The sequence below is a fragment of the Macrobrachium rosenbergii genome, chromosome 58 (genome assembly GCF_040412425.1).
Source record: "Macrobrachium rosenbergii isolate ZJJX-2024 chromosome 58, ASM4041242v1, whole genome shotgun sequence".
NCBI lineage: Eukaryota > Metazoa > Arthropoda > Malacostraca > Decapoda > Palaemonidae > Macrobrachium > Macrobrachium rosenbergii.
Window position 1 is genome coordinate 5,202,556 of NC_089798.1, and position 20,159 is coordinate 5,222,714.

Below are 20,159 nucleotides of genomic sequence, written 5' to 3' on the forward strand. Positions count from 1 at the left end.
CCACATGATCAAACCATCTCAAGATGGGTTCATCCGGAAAGATGATGGAGGAGGAGAGGAAGACCCGTAAAATCATCCTAGAAAGCCCTTGGTAGATGGTGTAAGAGGTACTGAAAAAGAAGGAATTTAACATCCAAAACCATGGTGCAGTTTGTGTGCAGGGGGAGAGGGGGTTAACGTGATGCTGATGAGCCATCCTTGTAAGTGCAAGAAGTACGCTGTACTGTACAATTTCCTGCAATGGGGGTTCATAAACGATTCAGTGGTTCGTAAATATGAATGTGACAGCGACTGCTGTGTTAAATTTACACATTTACTTCTGAAACGGTTTATATATATATATATATATATATATATATATATATATATATATATATATATATATATATATATATATATATATATATATATATATATATATATATATATATATATATATATATAATATATATATATATATAAAATGAGTGCATAAATGTATAATTAATTCCAAAAAGCACGGATAACCTTTAATATATAAAATCATAAAGAGCGAGAAATGGGGGATGGATGTAAAGAAAAACGTTGCTTCCAAACCTTGAAACGTTCAATGACCAGATGACTTTAAAAGAAACATCATCTTACAATGACTCTCGCCTGACCTTCACAAGACAAAGGACGCGAGGCCCACAATCACAAAGAATCAATGGACGAACAAATTTTGCGAATGGGTAAACATTGGGAGTTTCTCTCTCTCTCTCTCTCTCTCTCTCTCTCTCTCTCTCTCTCTCTCTCTCTCTCTCTCTCTCTCGTATTTCTATCGACTACGGATATCAGTAAATAGACAAGTATCACGATACCCGAAAGTGCGCGCGCACGCAGAACAAGATATACTACTGTACCGTGAGGAGGACTTTTTACCTGCGTAAATTGGTAAAATTTTTTTTTTTTTTTTATTCTTTTAAGCTATTTGATATCTAATGAGACGAGGATCATATCCCGATTCTCGATTATATATATATATATATATATATATATATATATATATATATATAGAGAGAGAGAGAGAGAGAGAGAGAGAGAGAGAGAGAGAGAGAGAGAGAGAGAGAGAGAGAGAGAGAGAGAGAGCAGAGTGGAAAAATTAAACCGAGTAGGTTGATAAAAGTAGATTCCATTTTTAGCCAGTCGGTTAAGATTGCAGCCATTATGATACATACGCCTATATAAATACTCGAAAATAATTACGGAAATAAGTCTTAAACAACCACAATAGTAATATCAATAACAACAACAGCAACAACAATACAAATAATAATATACGATGATATTTCCTCTTCCATGAAAGTTTTACCATACATTATGACTGCATCAGTGGTCAATTTCATTTTTCATTTTCTCAATTTTTATTTTTTTAATGCAATAAATTGAGATAGTATAGTTCATTCCGCTGATGGTGCCATGTATCAAATAAGCCTTAATAATAATAATAATAATAATAATAATAATAATAATAATAATAATAATAATATAGAAGAACCTTTTTTTAAAATGTTTCATTAATAACAGGAGGTGCTTAAGCGAGCTGATTTTGAATTTTACCATCTGTTATCCGTATTACAAAGGCATTCTTTTTTGTGGAACATGTCGTACAAGTCTGCCTATTATTTATCTCTTCAGGACAAATACAGAAGATAAGGTCACAGTCGCGTATTTTTTTTTTTTTCTTTTGCTAACACTATACGTAAGGTTACAAATGGAGCTTTACAATGGGCGCCCTTGACGCTTCTTCCTTACTGTTATTATTTCAGTCGATGAAACCTATTCACATGGAACAAGCACACAGGGGCCATTGACTTGAAATTCAAGCTTCCAAAGAATGTTGGTTTCAACCTCCCACCGAGGACCCCAAACTGCAGCAGTAACTGATCATGATACAGACCCAGTGATTTTTCGTCGCCCTGGGGGAGACGCAAACTCGCGACATCTGAGTGGCATACCACGACAATAGCCACTATAACAGCGGACCAGCTAGGCCTGTATCATTGAAAAAACGAAGACAGATATGATCAAAACGAATGTAGGATTTGCGAGGATTTCAAGGTGTTGTTGCTTAAGATTAACCTGAACCAGCAGTAGCCTACACTGCTTGAAAAGAAATCGTTGAGATGACAGAAAACCTACGGGAGTATTTATGTGCCTTGCCACACGGAAAACTGGTGTCAGTGACTTCCTCCTCTTGCCTCTCATTGAGCCCATCGCCACCACCACTTTCCCTTTTGGTGAGGTCACATAAATAGCCTACTCCCTTACTACACCAATACTTCGTCCTATTTGATACACTATTGTAACCATATACTTCTGCGTAGGGAAAAAGTAAACGCCGACCCCCTGACGAGGCGGACACAGGTCGGCCTTCGTATGATTTATGATCAAATAAAAAAAAATTGGGGAATAAGACAAACAAAGACGGTGAGATGTGAAATCAACTATGCTGATGCTGCCATTATTTCGTATATCTCTAAGAGAAGGCGGGAATTAAAGATACAGGATGCCCTCCGGACACACTTTTAACCCAACCACAACCCTGAACTGCAAGTACATATTTTTCCCCATATAATGCTATGTAAAACACTGGGCAACTATTGCTGCCCAGTTCTGTCCTTGAGGTTATATTTGGAAAAAAAAAAAGAATCTACTCAAGATACAGACGTAACCGTATTTTTACTAATCTGACAAGGAGTAGCCGGTCTGTTCCTGAGGAAATTTGTGCAGATTTTTCATACGTAAAACCCTATATATGACTTCACCCCTGGTACCATGCCGGACCCGAGGAGTATGGCTTGAACAACCTTGAATCAATACTAGCCTACATGAGAAAGCTGTCACGCAAATAGTTTTTTCTGCCCAGTAGTTCTAGAAGAGGTTTTTAAATGACACCACACTTTGAGAATAAATCAGTTTCCTGAAAATTCTTTCTACCACACTTGGCTGAAAGTAATCTAGTGGTTCTGGAGTAAGGACCTAACAGGCTTACATAGGTACGGACAGCCGCCGGTCAAACTCTGATTAGATGGGCTCACGTGACCTACAGTCATACTGGATAAAATCTCCCAAGTTTGTCAGAGTTCTTTTTTCACTTTGCCTTACTTTACTGAAGAACACTATTTAACTAGCGCACATGCGCGAATGTTCTGGCACCGAGCACAAATTTTGCCGTCTCGGTCTTATTTCATTTTCCTTGTTTAAATGGACACCCCAGCCAGCCAGCGACAGTGACGCCGGGAACTTTCGTTCCACGATAAGTATTACCATATTTCAAACTCTGGTGTTCTGTGATGACGTGAGAAGATGGTCAAATAAATGCACAGAGAAAAAGTAGAATAATAATAGGCAAAAATACAATTCAAAAGAGAAGAATTATCATAATGACATCAACGAACAGCTCTGTTGTGTGTTAACATCTTATTTATCAAGTTCTTATAAAGGAAAAGTACTTCTGAATCCGATTTTAAACGAAATAATTTCAATGCAATCGTATTTTAAATGAACCCTAATTCATCTAAATGAACCCTAATTCACAAAAAATGTGTAAGTACTAAGGTTTGTGTAATGTGGTTGGCAGATAATATGTTGTAATAGCATCAAAATATATATATATATATATATATATATATATATATATATATATATATATATATATATATATATACATATATATATACACACATATATATAGGCTATACGTCAAACACACTGCAACTCCAAAGTAGCAAATAAATAAGAAATATTTAAGGTAGAGCGATGCCAATTCGTTTTCTCAACGTACACTCCAACCACAGACAAATCACGACGTTAATAACATCTCACTGTAGTGGAAACGATGAGCATCAAATCAGGATGGATAAAAACCACACGACAATCGAAATAAAAATAAGAAAAGGAAAATCACATAGAAGCGAAGAGAAAAGAAGAATAGAGAGGTCCGAAAGGAGGCTACAACGTGAGACCGCCAAGGGACCACGAGAGCAGAGGAACCAACCATCCGTGCGATTTATAGTTTATGGAGGTGGTACAGGAATGTGGTAGTGGAAGCTAAGTACCATCGCCGGCCCCACACAACTGGCCCCTTCTATGCCACAACTACCGTCATACCATTACTATATAATCCGACCAGACACCCTAGAATCATCCGCAAACTCGAAAAACCAACTACACTGCCACTGAAAATAGATCCAAGAATAAGTCTTCTCTTGGACCAGTAAGCTTTTCATTCTTAAGCTATCAACTTGATTATCAACATTTTGAGATAAAGAGACAACAGGAATGGTTTCTCCCAGACACGTCAGGATTACCTTGTCCATACTCTTCTGTTTCTGAATATAATACGAACACTAACGACTGTTACTCCTCACTAGCAGTGATCCACAACAGTCGGCTAACGACACTAATAAATTCATAGCTTAGGTCAACAGAGGAATAAAAGGTTTCAAGGAACTCGAGCCGGAATCGAACTCTGGTTCCCTGGTTGTGAGGCGAGTTCTATCACTGCACTACAACGACAACTGAGTAGAATAATACAGAATATAGAATTTAGACCAAAGGCCAAGCGCTGGGACCTATGAGGTCATTTAGCACTGAAACGGAAATTGACAGTAAAAAAGTTTGAAAAGTACCTCTGCAGTGGTTCGTTTTCCAATTAGGCTATAATGAGAAAACGGCCAACAACGTCAAAATTCCAGCATTCAGGATAAATCTGTTCAATTGTTACTGTATTTATACACAAGATCTTGTAGTGTCATTTAAGGCTGACCCGTCCGTCAAAACTCTGGTAGGCTAGTTAGTTGACCCATAAGCGTGACTTGCATCAAAACCTGTCATTTGAATATGAATTGCTGTAAACACGTTCTCAGAAAAAGAGAGAAAATTCAAACAATTACAACTTTTAATCGAAAATCGAACGATACCAAATAAAACATGTTGTGACTGGACAGACAACGAGCCATATCAGCGTCCTGAAACGGTGACCAACCATCGCTAATTGAAGTGGTCAATTTATGATGTAAAGCAACCAAAGTTCTAGTCCGCATTTTCCTCATGTGGTTAGGCAAAGAAAAATCTCGTAATATGAGAACATACAAAAGACAGTCTATCATCTACCACCGCTAATTTAATTAGATGAACAAACCTGGAAAAGGTCTTTTCTGTCAAAGAACAACAAAAGAAGCAAAAGGATCGAAATCAAGTAATGATTAATTTACGAGGAAACAAAAGAATTATTTTTAAATGAGAGGGTATGAGAAAAAGGGGTTCAGAATTCTTAAAATACAAAAAAAAAAACACACAAAAAAAAAACTCTTTTCGAAAGAGACAGAAAGGAAGACGCTTCCTTCACGAAAAAAAAATGAGAATTTTTTTCCCTTCTTATGCCCTGAAGGAAAATGTTGATATGAAGAAAAGCAAAAAGAAGCGCCTAAAAACGAGAAAAATGGTAAACATTTCTGTAAAATGGAAGGAAAACTATGTGACAAAAAAGATTATATACTAGTCATATATATATATATATATATATATATATATATATATATATATATATATATATATATATATATATATATATATATATATATATACATATATGTATATATATATGTATGTGTATATATATATTATAAACTATTATGAGGATGAGTTGTGGCATTACCTGGTCAAAGGCCAACTTAGGAGCTAAGTAAATTGGTCACTGAAAGTAATGATGGTCAGTTCTGATATCATAATTGGATACAGTGCGCTAGATTGCCTCTGAACTGCGTCCTGTATTGATATGGCTGAACTGACCAATAACGCCATGTCCCTTTTCATCAGAAACTTGGCTAACATTTCTTTCTTTATCAGAGAGAGAGAGAGAGAGAGAGAGAGAGAGAAATTCCACAGATACGACGCTTCGAGTGTCAACGATGAAGCATTACCTAGACCAGCTGGTTACAATATAGCAACGTACTATAACTGGGAGTACAGAGCATCTGGCCAGAAATTTGGCCCAAGGCCAAGAGCTGGGACCTTTAAGGTCATTCAGCGCTGAAACGGAAATTGATAGACGAAGGATTTTAAAGGTGTAATAGGAGGAAAGCTTTGCAGCTGCACTATGAAACAATTTTTAGGAGAGGGTGGAAGGTAAGATGGAAGAAAGAGCATACGTACAGAGGTACAGTAAATGGAATGAGAGGGGCCGAAGGGACGCTGCAAAGAACCTTAAGCAATGCCTACGGTGCACCTAATCAATTCATGTTTGGCGAGCGCAGTGAGATCAAGGCAATTCTCGCCTATTTCATCGTTTATGCAACACGCCTTAACGACGAATTACTTGACCATACTCTAAAGGACTGATTATCAGCGTCATTCATACAGCACCAGTACACAAATGTGTTGATATCGCTTTCCGAATATGTTCACAATTTCCAAGCCGCATTTTGACAACAGACTGCTACGCCTCCCTCTATATAAGCTGGCAATTTTACTTATTCTTAGATGCCGACTTTTGAGTTCTCTACCTTGGGGCCTTTTCGCAATTGTCTTCTTCCAGTTCGAGATACTGGGTAACTTCTTGCAACTTCTTCCTGAAGAGTTTAAATATCTCCAGTAAGGACAGTTTATTTCTCTTCGCCTAGGAACAAGAGATAGTAAGCTATTTCACTTTGAAACAGCTAGCTTATTTATATGGAATCCATACTGCTGAGATGTAAAAATTGTCAGTGAATAGCGATATACTGTAAATGAACTTTGCACGCTGCAATCTACGTTACCTGCCATGATTAAAAGAACTAATCCCTGGGGAATACCGAGTATGATCGAGCTGGTCTGGATAAGGCATCATTTACTTATAACTAAATGAAGTGTCAAGTTTGAAGGAATGTAGTTTACTAATCTTCCGCAGACCCACTTGAACTCCTCTACCGAGTTAATTGCAAAGTATAAATTTATAACCTCAGCAAAATCACGATAGTATTTATTCCCGTTACTCATGAATATGCTTGAGAAACGTCTTTACCCGAGATACGAAGATCAGTGCTCTTCAACGTACAAGAAAATGGAGCAATAAAATGAAAATGTCCATAACAAAATGCAGCAAAGAGTGGAAACAAGCACATCCATAAATGAGAAACCAAAGACATACCTAGCTAGGAACAATGCAGCGCCCTAAAATTTATATCACATGATTAATGCGTAGTCCTCAAACCTGTACACAAATTACGTACGTGTTTACGAATTCCGATGCACATGAATACTAAATAAATGTTACCATTAATTCACATTCGATTCCGTGCTACGGTACGTACTGGACAGAATCCTAAATATGAAACAATCAAGTAAATAAACTTCCAAGTATCACGAGATCGCAACAAAACAGTTTCAAACATTATAAAAAGCTGTTTTTCTTATGCAATGGTACTGGCAGGTTTCATAAGCCGGAGGTAAAAAAATTTTTTTTCCTTGATAAATAAATGCTTCTTACAAAATGAAAGTGCTTTATGTTACTATATTAAAATCACATAGCCTACCTGCATATGCTTGACGCGTATTTCATACCCTGATAGACGAATATATAACGTGTGAACCATGAGCAAGTACTATAGATAACCAGAAAAGTCAGCGCAGGAGACGAGCTTATCAGTGAGCAAGCCACCTCACAGATAATGAAAAGATAAAACCCCTATTGATTCATGACAAACGAACCCATCCACGACACTTCTACACCCTCTCCTCACAGGACTATTCGGCATACCATGACCTCTGTCCACACACACATACTATATATATATATATATATATATATATATATATATATATATATATATATATATATATATATACATACATACATACATACATACATACATACATACATACATATATATATATATATATATATGTGTGTGTGTGTGTGTGTGTGTGTGTGTGTGTGTAATTTCCCATGAATTGGGGGTGGCTCTAATTAAAAAAACAGAACGGTCTTTGCAACATTAAAACTGTAACTGCTGAATCGTAGATGAACCGCCTGCGCAGGGAATTTCCACGAATTACCCCGTTCGTACATCAAGAAAGACAATTAATTCTGGACGAACCTGTGTGCAGAAAACTTCACAAAATCAAACCCCTTAGAACATCTACAAAGATGGCTCATACGCACTGCGTCGAAGGTCTTTCCACACACTACACATTTCCCGTTCCTTTGAAATTACAACCATCCTTTTCAGTGGCCCTTTCACGCCATCTATCCAATTATTCTAGGTCTTACTCTTCCCCTCCCGTCTTATACTCTGCTCATCAACCTAAAATCTTCCATTCTTTCCACATGAACAAACCATCTCACGACACTTTGATCATACATTTCACCCATGCCTTCTCTCTTTCTCTCTCTTACACATTATATATATATATATATTATATATATATATATATATATATATATATATATATATATATATATATATATATATATATATATATATATATATACAACATATATTATATATATTTGTATCTATTTTATCACCTACCGCTGCATGCCTTTTCCCTTTCTAGGGCAGAGACAGGTGTTATATTTCAGATTCTCAGCTAACAATCTGGGATGATGTTCATTTATCCCTATGGACTTTTCCACCTTAACTGCGATTCACTACAACTGGCTTACTACTAACCACCAAATTCATTGGTGAGAACAACAGATACAACTTGCTTTGACGGGACCGTTCCTATATGAAACCCCGCAACATTAGGATTTCTGACTCATTCCTTTCGATAAAGAGGCCCTTACGTGCTAAATCACAATACGCATATTTACTTGGCACAAACAGTCACAAAATAAATACTACTACCTCGCGTTAAAATATGTTTGAAACATTTTATGCCTGCAAACTTCAATCATTTCTCAAGTGACGCTTGAAGCATAAAACCTTTCCAAAAAGAGGACAGGTCCCCCATTTGAATGAGAAGTATGACAACCAGCAGAACATTCTCACAAGTATTAAATTTTTTCAAAAACCTACACGATCACAATGAAAAAAAAATTCACGCATACAAAAGGCAATTAAGGACCTTTTTCAACAACACTTAAGAGTGCAAACCATTCTTCTTTCCTTTCAATACGCAAACAATACCTGGAATCATTTATCCGTGAACGAAATTACATAAGATGGACGATATTTGAATCTTTCAAATACGGTATATAGGAACAAGGGTATCTAGTACAGTTTCTCATGAGATGAAATCAAGTGAAATACTAAACAGACGAATGAAACAATGGGCTGGCTGAATACGATTCATAAATCAAACAGATTGAAGCTGCATACGAAAGTATGACATGTCCAGAAGACAATAATGAGAGGTAGATGAAAATGGAGTGGACATGTCCTTCGGAAGACTCAGACCTATTAGGATGAGAACTATGAGAAAGGAGGCCAGAGAATGTAGATTTATGAAAAACAAAACATAGGAAAGATCTGATTACCGGAATTTCTGAGAGGCCATTTGCGTTACGGGGCGTTGAAGGCGATGATGGTGATGATGTCTAGCAATCACTGGTGTGTTAAAAGATAAACTGTCGGTAGTTACAAGTCACTGAATTACAACGGAAATAAGACTGCACTTTTCGTCGAATAATCTTTTCCCTCTTTAGAATAACTGCTCATTGCAATGTTTAGCTTGCAAAAAAAAAAAAAAAAGCTAAAGACATCAACCATATTTTTGGTGGAAATTTTCTTGACGAAAAATCAAGGCCAGTGGTTTTGATTTACTGCTTGTTTTCGTTGCAGATCTTTTCTCCCTTCGGTGATCAGCTTTCTTTTTTTCTCTTTCTTATGGACTATATTTTGATACCGAGATTAGTTCTGGTATAATGTCACAGTATTTTTCTCTTCTATTTCCGTGAAAATGTTCCATTAGGCTATACAAGCGAAATGTCTTCCAGTTTGTCATGATTCCATCAATATGAGTAGCCTCTATTAGGCGTTCATAAAAGATGATGATCCTGTGGGCTTTGACTTCGTAACTTCGTGACAGAGAATGTTTTCGACATCTAAAGCTGTCCACGGAGATATAATCTATAATATTTAATTTTTTCAATTTCACGCACACTGCTTTAAAGACGAGGAAACAGGGATTTAAACGCCCTCAAATTGAAGGTTACTTTATATGTAACTCATCATGATGGTGAATAAAAGTGAAATGAGAACTGCTCACTGTGGGAAAAAAAAAAAAGAATTACGGCGGAGGTTAGTTTGGAAAATCGGCCCTCAGCCGATAATTATAGCAGCATTCTGAAAAGTGTTGAAATTTGGTTAATATGAGACCATATTCTCTTTTTCCAAGTTCTTGTATAACATGGAATAATCAACTTTATTGAAAACGTTAACAAGATAAGCAATGGAGATTTTACAAGTGGATACAGATACTACAATTACTGAATTACACTTAACCCTGACTGATCAGTTGACAGATGACAATGGCTACATCCTGTTAATTGGGCGTGATCATTATTAGTTGTTTTTCTATAGCTTACCCGATGATTTTTTTAAGTACAGGTAGGCCTAGGTGTCTGATGAAATAAGTTGCTGGAAACTCTCGCTATTCGACTTTAATGCAGGAAGGTGATAAATGGAAATTATGCATTATCGGTTTCCGTTAAAGATTTCCTTTTTATTTTTAGCTTATCGATATCATGAACAAGAAATTGTCAGGTCCACTACCCAGTTCATTTCTTATCCCAGTTCCCTCATCAACCATATCCCCTTTAACCAAGAGATTCTACGGCGTCTGGAGATCGTTGCCATTTAGGTAAATTATGCTAATCGATCTTCAATCTGCTTTTTCGGAACTGGAGCTGAATATGCTGATGAGCCGACAACCACCCATTTCGCCAGCGCATGTGATGAGATACACTAACAATGAGAAGACCAATACCATTTTTCAGTTCCTGATGTTCCTTCTTTGGTCTGACTTTCAGATTCAAGAGACTTCATGAGCCTTGGCTTGATTTCTGGTTAGCTAATTCAATTCATTCTTTTTAACTACCTGACCAGAATACGACCATGTACTACAGTATTCTAGCTTGTCCCGTATGCCTCTGGCGAAATGAGTGGTTGTTAGTATATTCAACTCCAATTCCGAATAAGAGGATTGAAGATCGATTAGCATAATTTGCCCTAAATCGCTATGATCTCCAGGCGTTGTAGAATTTGTTTAACGGGGATATTTGTCTACAGCTCAAAAACTTTTTATCTTAATTATTATTTTAAATATCTTTTTAGTTTTTGTTTTTTTATATATTTTATTATCAGTCGCTGATTTAAACTGATTTCGGTCATCCTGGACTACGAAGGTGAAAGCCCAGAGGATAATGGCTTAGGTCACACTTATGAAGCCATTCAGGTAAGATCTTTAGCAAGTAAAAAACACACGAAATGTTAGTGCGTGTCCATAACTTTATCTATTCTATACTTGGAGTTACCACTGATGGTACTATTCACAACCTTGGCTGGTAATACGCTCTAAACTGAGGTTATCTTCTATAGCCTATGAGGAGGCTCTCACTGTGGCTGGTGTTGAACATTACGGTTCCATTTCATGGATTCCAGTAGTCTTATGTTATAACTTAGTTTAACTTGAATGTTATGACTGACCTCCTAAATGGGTTTTTTTTTTCTTCAACTACAAATTGAGGCATTCTAACTTCCTTTGATGTCCAAGGTATGTGGCTCAGGGCGTTAGTTTGGTTGCTCTAGAGTCCAGTGGTTCTCAACCGGGGAGAAATTCACTCTAGGAGGAAATTTTAGAGTTAAGGGGGAAATTGTGACCACAGACTGGCAGGCTCAAACTGGCTCTAGCAGCACACAAAACGAAGTGTGCATCGGTGGTCCGCACTACTGAGAGGTCACGCTGGGCTTTCTCTCAGCTAGCTTGTGTTTGTGTTAGTATTTTGTTGCATATATTTTGGAATCCACCTTGTGAGGCAGACAATTTTGGAAAGGTTGAGAACCACTGCTCTAGACTATTCTGCTTTTAATGACTATTAAGCTCTCGATTTACTCACTATTTACGTATTTACTTGTCACTGCAAAGCATTAAATTCTAACGAAGAAAAAGGTGAAGAAACTTTAAGCCACAACCGTCAACCAAAGTAAATTCAACCTCACTTACTTGACCACGGAAGCATAATTCATTCCCACATATCGCGTGGGGGCTGTGGGTTCAAAACCTGCCACAGACGACAGTTTCTTCATCTGGCTATAATGACTGGATTACATAATATATATCTCGTGAAGGAGTGACAGGTTTATATTTATATATATATATATATATATATATATATATATATATATATATATATATATATATATATATATATATATATATAGCAGTATATATATATGTAAATGCATACACAGACACACACACATATATATATACATACATTATATATATATATATATATATATATATATATATATATATATATATATATATATATATATATATATATAAATAATAAATAATCAGAAATGTGAACTCTGAAGATGCTTCCACGCCAGTAAAATTACAAATTTGACGAAAACACGATAAATCTATTGTTACATTACAACCTTAAGAAGGAAAGTAAATCCTAAAAGGAAAATCAGTATTTCGGTTGTCTCAAATCATAGCTTGTAAAGACATCTGTTTACAGTAACAAGATCTAAATAACATGGGAATTTTATGGATTTTTTAAGGCTCGAGTCCATTTGTCCCTCCTCGTCCAATTCGGGACTCGAACACAAGTCGTACAGTTGTGAGCTAAACACGTTACCACCCGAGTTGCGATGCCACGTGGTAAAGAAAAAAAGTGACGAAGAAAAAAGTGACGAGTATGAAAATGAGCACTGGAATATAGAGCTTATACTGTAGATATTCAAACCAGGAAAACCTGTGACGTTCACAACAGGATATAATTTAAAAGTATCCTGATACAAAACTGTCACTGAATAAATGTGCAAACATAAGCAACAACAAACCAAGATAGAGAAAATCTAAACACAAAGACAGCGCCGGAACAGTGACTGTGAACCCAGTGACGGGGAAAGGGATTAAACATCTGGCCTAAATAAAACTCGGTAGGTTGCCGAGGCCTACGGCAGTCTTAGTGCAGTCGACAGTCAATATAAAAAAGCAGGCATCCTGATAATCACAAGGAATAAATATATCAATAACAACTTTAATCAACAAAGGCATCACACATGACGAGAATGAGCCGGGAATTATAAATAGGCTATGTTAAATTTACCAAATAATAAGTCAAACTGGCAACTCGCTCATAATTCTGGAAAAAAAGGCAACCATTTACAAAAAATGAACCATACACTCCCTAGCCCATGACTGCCATTTGTGAGAGTTGGCCTTTATAAGTCTTATATATTTACTTCATCGGAGAGAGAGAGAGAGAGAGAGAGAGAGAGAGAGAGAGAGAGAGAGAGCATGTATATCAAACTGCTATTTACGTTAAGTAAAATCAGCATTTGATCAGATATGCTTGGGACCTGTTGTCTATTTCCACTGAATTTCACAAGGAAATATGATAAATAGTTTCCCGTATATCAGATAATTTTATTGTCATAGGCTACATAATAACCGCTATACAACCTTATGAGAGAGAGAGAGAGAGAGAGAGAGAGAGAGAGAGAGAGAGAGAGAGAGAGAGAGAGAGAGAGAGACTAAACCTTATCTTTCTATGATAACCTTAAGGGCATGCTTGGAGAGAGAGAGAGAGAGAGAGAGAGAGAGAGAGAGAGAGCATCAATGGGAGACTAAACCTCATCTTTCTATGATAACCTTAAGGGCATGCTTGGAGAGAGAGAGAGAGAGAGAGAGACTAGCCTAAACCTTATCTTTCTATGACAACCTTAAGGGCATGCTTGGGGAGAGAGAGAGAGAGAGAGAGAGAGAGAGAGAGAGAGAGAGAGAGAGAGAGAGAGAGAGAGAGAGGGCATCAATGGGGGACTAAACCTCATCTTTCTATGACAACCTTAAGGGCATGCTTGAAGAGAGAGAGAGAGAGATGCATCAATGGAGCCCAAACTTTCTCTCTTTATGACAACCTTCAGGGCATACTTGAAGTAAGGCGTCGCGTGGTATCGTGGATAAGTATAAAATCCAGTGACCTATCCACATTTATTGAGGAATTAATTTTGGCTAGAAAGAGCAATAATTATTTATCTTTTTTTATGACCATTAAATATAAAAATCATACGAAATTATATTATAACATCTTCTTGAAGAGTAAAAATGGTGCTTCTTTGGATTTGCCCAGTACATAATATTCAGTGCATCGCTGTTAGGAAACAAAGGCTGTGGTGGTTTATCTCGGTTTCAGATTGTTTCTTTAAAAACACTATAAGCAGCAAAAATGTTTCACTAGGCAGCTACACAAATGAAACAAAGAAAGTCATGCCACAATGTGACATGATTACACATTATTTTAAAAGCACAAAACCAAACAACTGTAAATACACAAGGAAAAGAAAAGCTCATATAAAAAAAGAAACAAACGACGGAGAAATATCATCTTAGCATAAGTGCCAGACAACCCAAATTATGCCCCAGAATAAAATCAATGGCCTTATCGATGTCTAAGTACAAATGCGAGGTATCATCTTCGAAAACATATATGAGAGAGAGAGAGAGAGAGAGAGAGAGAGAGAGAGAGAGAGAGAGAGAGAGAGAGAGAGAGAGAGACGAAGTATCGTGCCCCACCAAGATCTTGATTCACAAGTGAACTTGTGAATCAAGATTCACCCTTAGAAGTGAACGAATGGGGGAAAAGGTGGGTCATATATTCATACTCGAGTACAAAGCGTTGAAATCTTAATTTCGCAGTGACAAAGCTTGACCACATGCGACCGCACACTACTTCCGTAACCACCATACCGCGTAATGTGTATTCCACCTGATCATCTCGCTTCCTTCTGTAAAAACAACGCAAAAATAACGAAGCCGTCCAAAATGTGCATCTTCTTTCTATAAAATAATAATTAGACTACCATTAATAATAATAATAATAATAATAATAACAATTATAATAATAATAATAATAATAATATATGGAGGAAATATGCCTCTTTTAAACAGGTCTGATTAAAAAGAATGGCTGCGTTATGCGACTTTATCTTATACTGCATGTTTTCTATTTCCCTTATAATTCGCTTTCCGGGGTCAGCTCAGAAATCCGTGGAATCCTTCGTCGTCTGGATTCAGGTTTTACTTCAGGTACCGTCGACATGTTTCGACCATCTCGCTGGTCATCCTCTGAACGTTGTTGAAAGATCTAGAGAAACAAGGTTGTTGTTGCTGTTTAAGATTAAGCCAGCCTTGTGCTGGCACGGGCTCTTGCTCCTGGAGCAGCCCGTAACTGGATGAGAAACAAGGCGCTTGGGTCGGTATTTATGGGAGGGGGTCTTGATCGGTGCTGAATTATGATTGGCTGCCCGGGGTAGGTCATCTCAGGCGGAGCCTTCTCTCCCATGTTGATGTTTGGGGCTCGTCTTGCGTGCGAGCGGCACTGGAGTGCTGGGGATGAATAGGAGAATTTCGATCCTAAGATGCCGAATTTTGATTCGCTCGTTCGCTATGGGGGTCGCTCGGTGCAGCTCTCCTGGCGGCCGTGGGGAGGCGAAAGGTTTCCTGCGTAATGTTGAGGGTTGGTTTCTCCTTCCAAATGTGCAATGCTTCCAAGAGGCGCCCACGGCTGCCAGGAGACCTGCACCGAGGATGACCAACGAGTTGGTCGAAACCTGTCGACGGTACCTGAATCCAGACGACGAAGGATTCCACGGATTTCTGATTGGATATTTCAATAAAAGACTTCCCGCACCCCACACACTATCCTTTTTCCAGTGTGAATATCGGCCAGTTGCTAACAAACATCGCTGAGCCTGAAAAGCGAATTATAAGGAAAAACAAAACATACTGTATAAGATAAACTCTCATAATACAGCCATCCTTTTTAATATAATAATAATAATAATAAACACTTTTCAAATCTATAATAAATGGTTGTAAGCGTACACTTCATTATATTATATTTAAAAAAAATAATGACTTTAATAAAAGAAAACATCATGACAAGTTGTTAGCAGAAACAAGTGACAATAATATAACGAAGAAAGGGATATTAACCACATGAACCACAAAGTGCAAAACTCTTCACTAACGACGAACTAACAGTAAAATTTACAGAAATCAACCAAATACAAATCCTAAAGAAAAGTACAGAATTAAAAACCTGTGAACGAATACATAAAAGGAGGTCAATATCCCAAAGCTGGAAATGGTTGTATTATCAACTAAATAAAGCAGTGTTAATTGATGATCAAGTCGCGTAAAGCCAAAATTGAGCATCTTCCGACGACCGGGAAAATTCAAATAGCTGACCCTTTATGCATTCCTTGTTTTCTGGACCCTTTGAGCCTCAAATGCATCGCTATACTATGAGAGAACTGCTAAGAAAAGTTCGTAAATGGATTTCAATTGATAACATTGCAACCTCTTCAATATAAAAGGAAAAAGATTCAATTTTCTTAAAATATTTAGGGGCCATACAGTTCAGTTTCCCAACTCACAAACATTACGGGAATGTTAGGGGACTCTGGATCAAAGTTAGGAAATTTGTGATCACAGGGTCAGAAGGAAAATGCTATGGAAACGTTTCAAAACAAAAATTTAATCAGCTCCACTTAAAAATATCTAAATCAACATACGAGACCAAGTGGTCAGGTCATGAATAGAGAAAAGGTGAAAACAGTGAGTGTTAGAATAATGTCTAGTTACAGAGAAGCCACTGAAGAAAAGAAAATAGTCTCGGGGAACGACAAATCTCTCAGACAGGGAAAGAGGGAGATGTAGGCTAACACCCACTTTTTCAACAATGTTAGACTGGAGGACTGACATCTTTACCTAGAACTTTGGTTACTAGGGGCTTAAGGCTAGACTACATAGCCTATTCCTTGGCGATCTCTCAAGTAGTGACAGGATTCTTATAATTTTCAAAAAGAGAATTACCTAATAACCCTGAGTGAGAGAAGCACTGAAAACAGAATTACCTAATAACCCTGAGGGGGAGAAGCACAGAAAACAAAGGATAAACGAAAGAGTAGTTTTAAAGACCAGCTATGGAAGAAGTATGACCAACAGGACAATACAATGGTCACCCTTCTTGGAAACATTATATAATGTACGAGAACGCTTCCTACATACAGGATGAGTAGCATCGTCAAGGATAAGACGAATATAGCACATTACTAGAACAATTTCCTCAATAAACCCCTTCAGAAACCAAGGACGACTGTATACCCAACGAACTTGTATAATGACGTGGTAGAAAATGAGAGGGGGTGACGTGAAGTGGAACCATCTAAAGATGAGTTACGAGATATCAAGGCAGCCAGAGCTCTCTATGCATCTAGAACCACTGATTAAGAGATTTTCTGTGCATCTAGAAACACTGATCTCTTTTACAAATTTTCTAAGCTTCTAAAAACAGAGGTTTGGAGATTTTCTATGCATCTAGACACAATGATCTCTTGTTTTAGAGATTTTCTGAATTTCTTGAAAACAGTGATCTAGAGATTTTCTATGCATCTAGAAACAATGATTTACAGATTTTCTATGCTTCTAGAAACACTGATCTCTTGTTTTAGAGATTTTCTACTCATCCAGAAACAGTGATTTAGAGATTTTCTATGCATCCAGAAAGAGTGATTAGGGATTTTCTTTGTATCTAGAAACACTGATCTCTTGATTTAGAGATTTTCTATGCGTCTAGAAAGAGCGGTTTAGAGATTTTCTATGCACCTAGAAACTGATTTAGAGATTTTCTATGCATCTTGAACCACAGATTACGAGATTATCTATGCCTCTAGCAACGGTGATTTATTGATTTTCTGTGCATCTGGAAACAGTGATTTAGATATTTTCTTTGCATCTAGAAACAGTGATCTCTTGATTTAGAGATTTTCTATGCATCCAGAAACAAGTGATTAGGGATTTTCTTTGTATCTAGAAACACTGACCTCTTGATTTAGAGATTTTCTATGCGTCTAGAAAGAGTGGTTTAGAGATTTTCTATGCATCTAGAAACTGATTTAGATATTTTCTATGCATCTAGAAACACTGATTTAGAGATTTTCTATGCATCTAGAAGTAGTGATTTAGAGATTTTCTATGCATCTGGAAACAATGATTTGGAGATTTTCTATGCATCTAGAAACAGTGATTTAGAGATTTTTTATGCATCTAGAAACAATGATTTAGAGATTTTCTATGCATCTAGAAACAGTGGTTTAGAGATCTTCTATGCATCTAGAACTACTGATTTGGAGATTTTCTATGCATCTAGAAACAGTGGTTGAGAGATTTTCTATGCATCTAGAAACACTGATTTGGAGATTTTCTATGCATCTAGAAACAGCGATTTAGAGATTTTCTATGCATCTACAAACACTGATTTGGAGATTTTCTATGCATCCAGAAACAGTGGTTTAGAGATTTTCTATGCATCTAGAAACAATGATTTGGAGATTTTCTATGCATCTAGAAACAGTGATTTAGAGATTTTCTATGCATCTAGAAACACTGATTTGGAGGTTTTCTATGCATCTAGAAACAGTGGTTTACAGATTTTCTATGCATCAAGAAACACTGATTTAGAGATTTTCTATGCATCTAGAAACAGTGATTTAGAGATTTTCTGTGCATCTAGAAACAGTGATTTAGAGATTTTCTATGCATCTAGAAACACTGATTTTGAGATTTTCTATGCATCTAGAAACAGTGGTTTAGAGATTTTCTATGCATCTAAAAACACTGATTTGGAGATTTTCTACGCATCTAGAAACAGTTATTTAGAGATTTTCTATGCATCTAGAAACAGTGATTTAGAGATTTTCTATGCATCTTGAACCACTGATTTAGAGATTTTCTATGCATCTAGAAACACTGATTTAGAGATTTTCTATGCATCTACAAACACTGATTTGGAGATTTTCTATGAATCTAGAAACAGTGGTTTAGAGATTTGCTATGCATCTATAAACAGTGATTTAGAGATTTTCTATGCATCTAGAAGCAGTGATTTAGAGATTTTCTATGCATCTAGAAACACTGATTTCGAGATTTTCTATGCATCTAGAAACCGTGGTTTAGAGATTTTCTATGCATCTAGAAACAGTGGTTTAGAGATCTTCTATGCATCTAGAACTACTGATTTGGAGATTTTCTATGCATCTAGAAACAGTGGTTGAGAGATTTTCTATGCATCAAGAAACACTGATTTGGAGATTTTCTATGCATCTAGAAACAGCGATTTAGAGATTTTCTATGCATCTAGAAACACTGATTTGGAGATTTTCTATGCATCTACAAACAGTGGTTTAGAGATTTTCTATGCATCTAGAAACAGTGGTTTAGAGATTTTCTATGCATCAAGAAACAATGATTTGGAGATTTTCTATGCATCTAGAAACAGTGATTTAGAGATTTTCTATGCATCTGGAAACACTGAGTTGGAGGTTTTCTATGCATCTAGAAACAGTGGTTTACAGATTTTCTATGCATCAAGAAACACTGATTTAGAGATTTTCTATGCATCTAGAAACAGTGATTTAGAGATTTTCTGTGCATCTAGAAACAGTGATTTAGAGATTTTCTATGCATCTAGAAACACTGATTTTGAGATTTTCTATGCATCTAGAAACAGTGGTTTAGAGATTTTCTATGCATCTAAAAACACTGATTTGGAGATTTTCTACGCATCTAGAAACAGTTATTTAGAGATTTTCTATGCATCTAGAAACAGTGATTTAGAGATTTTCTATGCATCTTGAACCACTGATTTGGAGATTTTCTATGCATCTAGAAACACTGATTTAGAGATTTTCTATGCATCTACAAACACTGATTTGGAGATTTTCTATGCATCTAGAAACAGTGGTTTAGAGATTTGCTATGCATCTATAAACAGTGATTTAGAGATTTTCTATGCATCTAGAAGCAGTGATTTAGAGATTTTCTATGCATCTAGAAACACTGATTTCGAGATTTTCTATGCATCTAGAAACCGTGGTTTAGAGATTTTCTATGCATCTAGAAACAGTGATTTA

At 36.7% G+C, this 20,159-nt stretch overlaps 2 protein-coding genes across 3 annotated transcripts in view; one reads left to right on the forward strand and one right to left on the reverse strand.

Annotated features, from left to right (window-relative positions):
* The window catches only part of LOC136837204 (collagen alpha-1(I) chain-like), a 505,330-nt gene that overhangs the window by 450,199 nt on the left and 34,972 nt on the right, over window positions 1-20,159 (reverse strand). The window lies entirely within an intron of this gene.
* On the forward strand, window positions 5-19,883 carry LOC136837191 (uncharacterized). The gene is made up of 3 exons (XM_067101854.1): window positions 5-66; window positions 18,431-18,930; window positions 19,369-19,883. Exons 1-3 carry the CDS (start codon window positions 5-7, stop codon window positions 19,881-19,883), a joined length of 1,077 nt encoding a protein of 358 aa, XP_066957955.1.

What these genes read in the sequence shown, in the direction of transcription:
- LOC136837191 (XM_067101854.1), top strand. Translation starts at nt 5, where the DNA reads ATGATCAAACCATCTCAAGATGGGTTCATCCGGAAAGATGATGGAGGA. An exon ending in GGAGGAGGAGAGGAAGACCC is followed by an intron (nt 67 to 18,430) that starts GTAAAATCATCC and finishes CTATGCATCTAG; the next exon opens with AAACACTGATTTGGAGATTT. An exon ending in TTTCTATGCATCTAGAAACA is followed by an intron (nt 18,931 to 19,368) that starts GTGATTTAGAGA and finishes ACAGCGATTTAG; the next exon opens with AGATTTTCTATGCATCTAGA.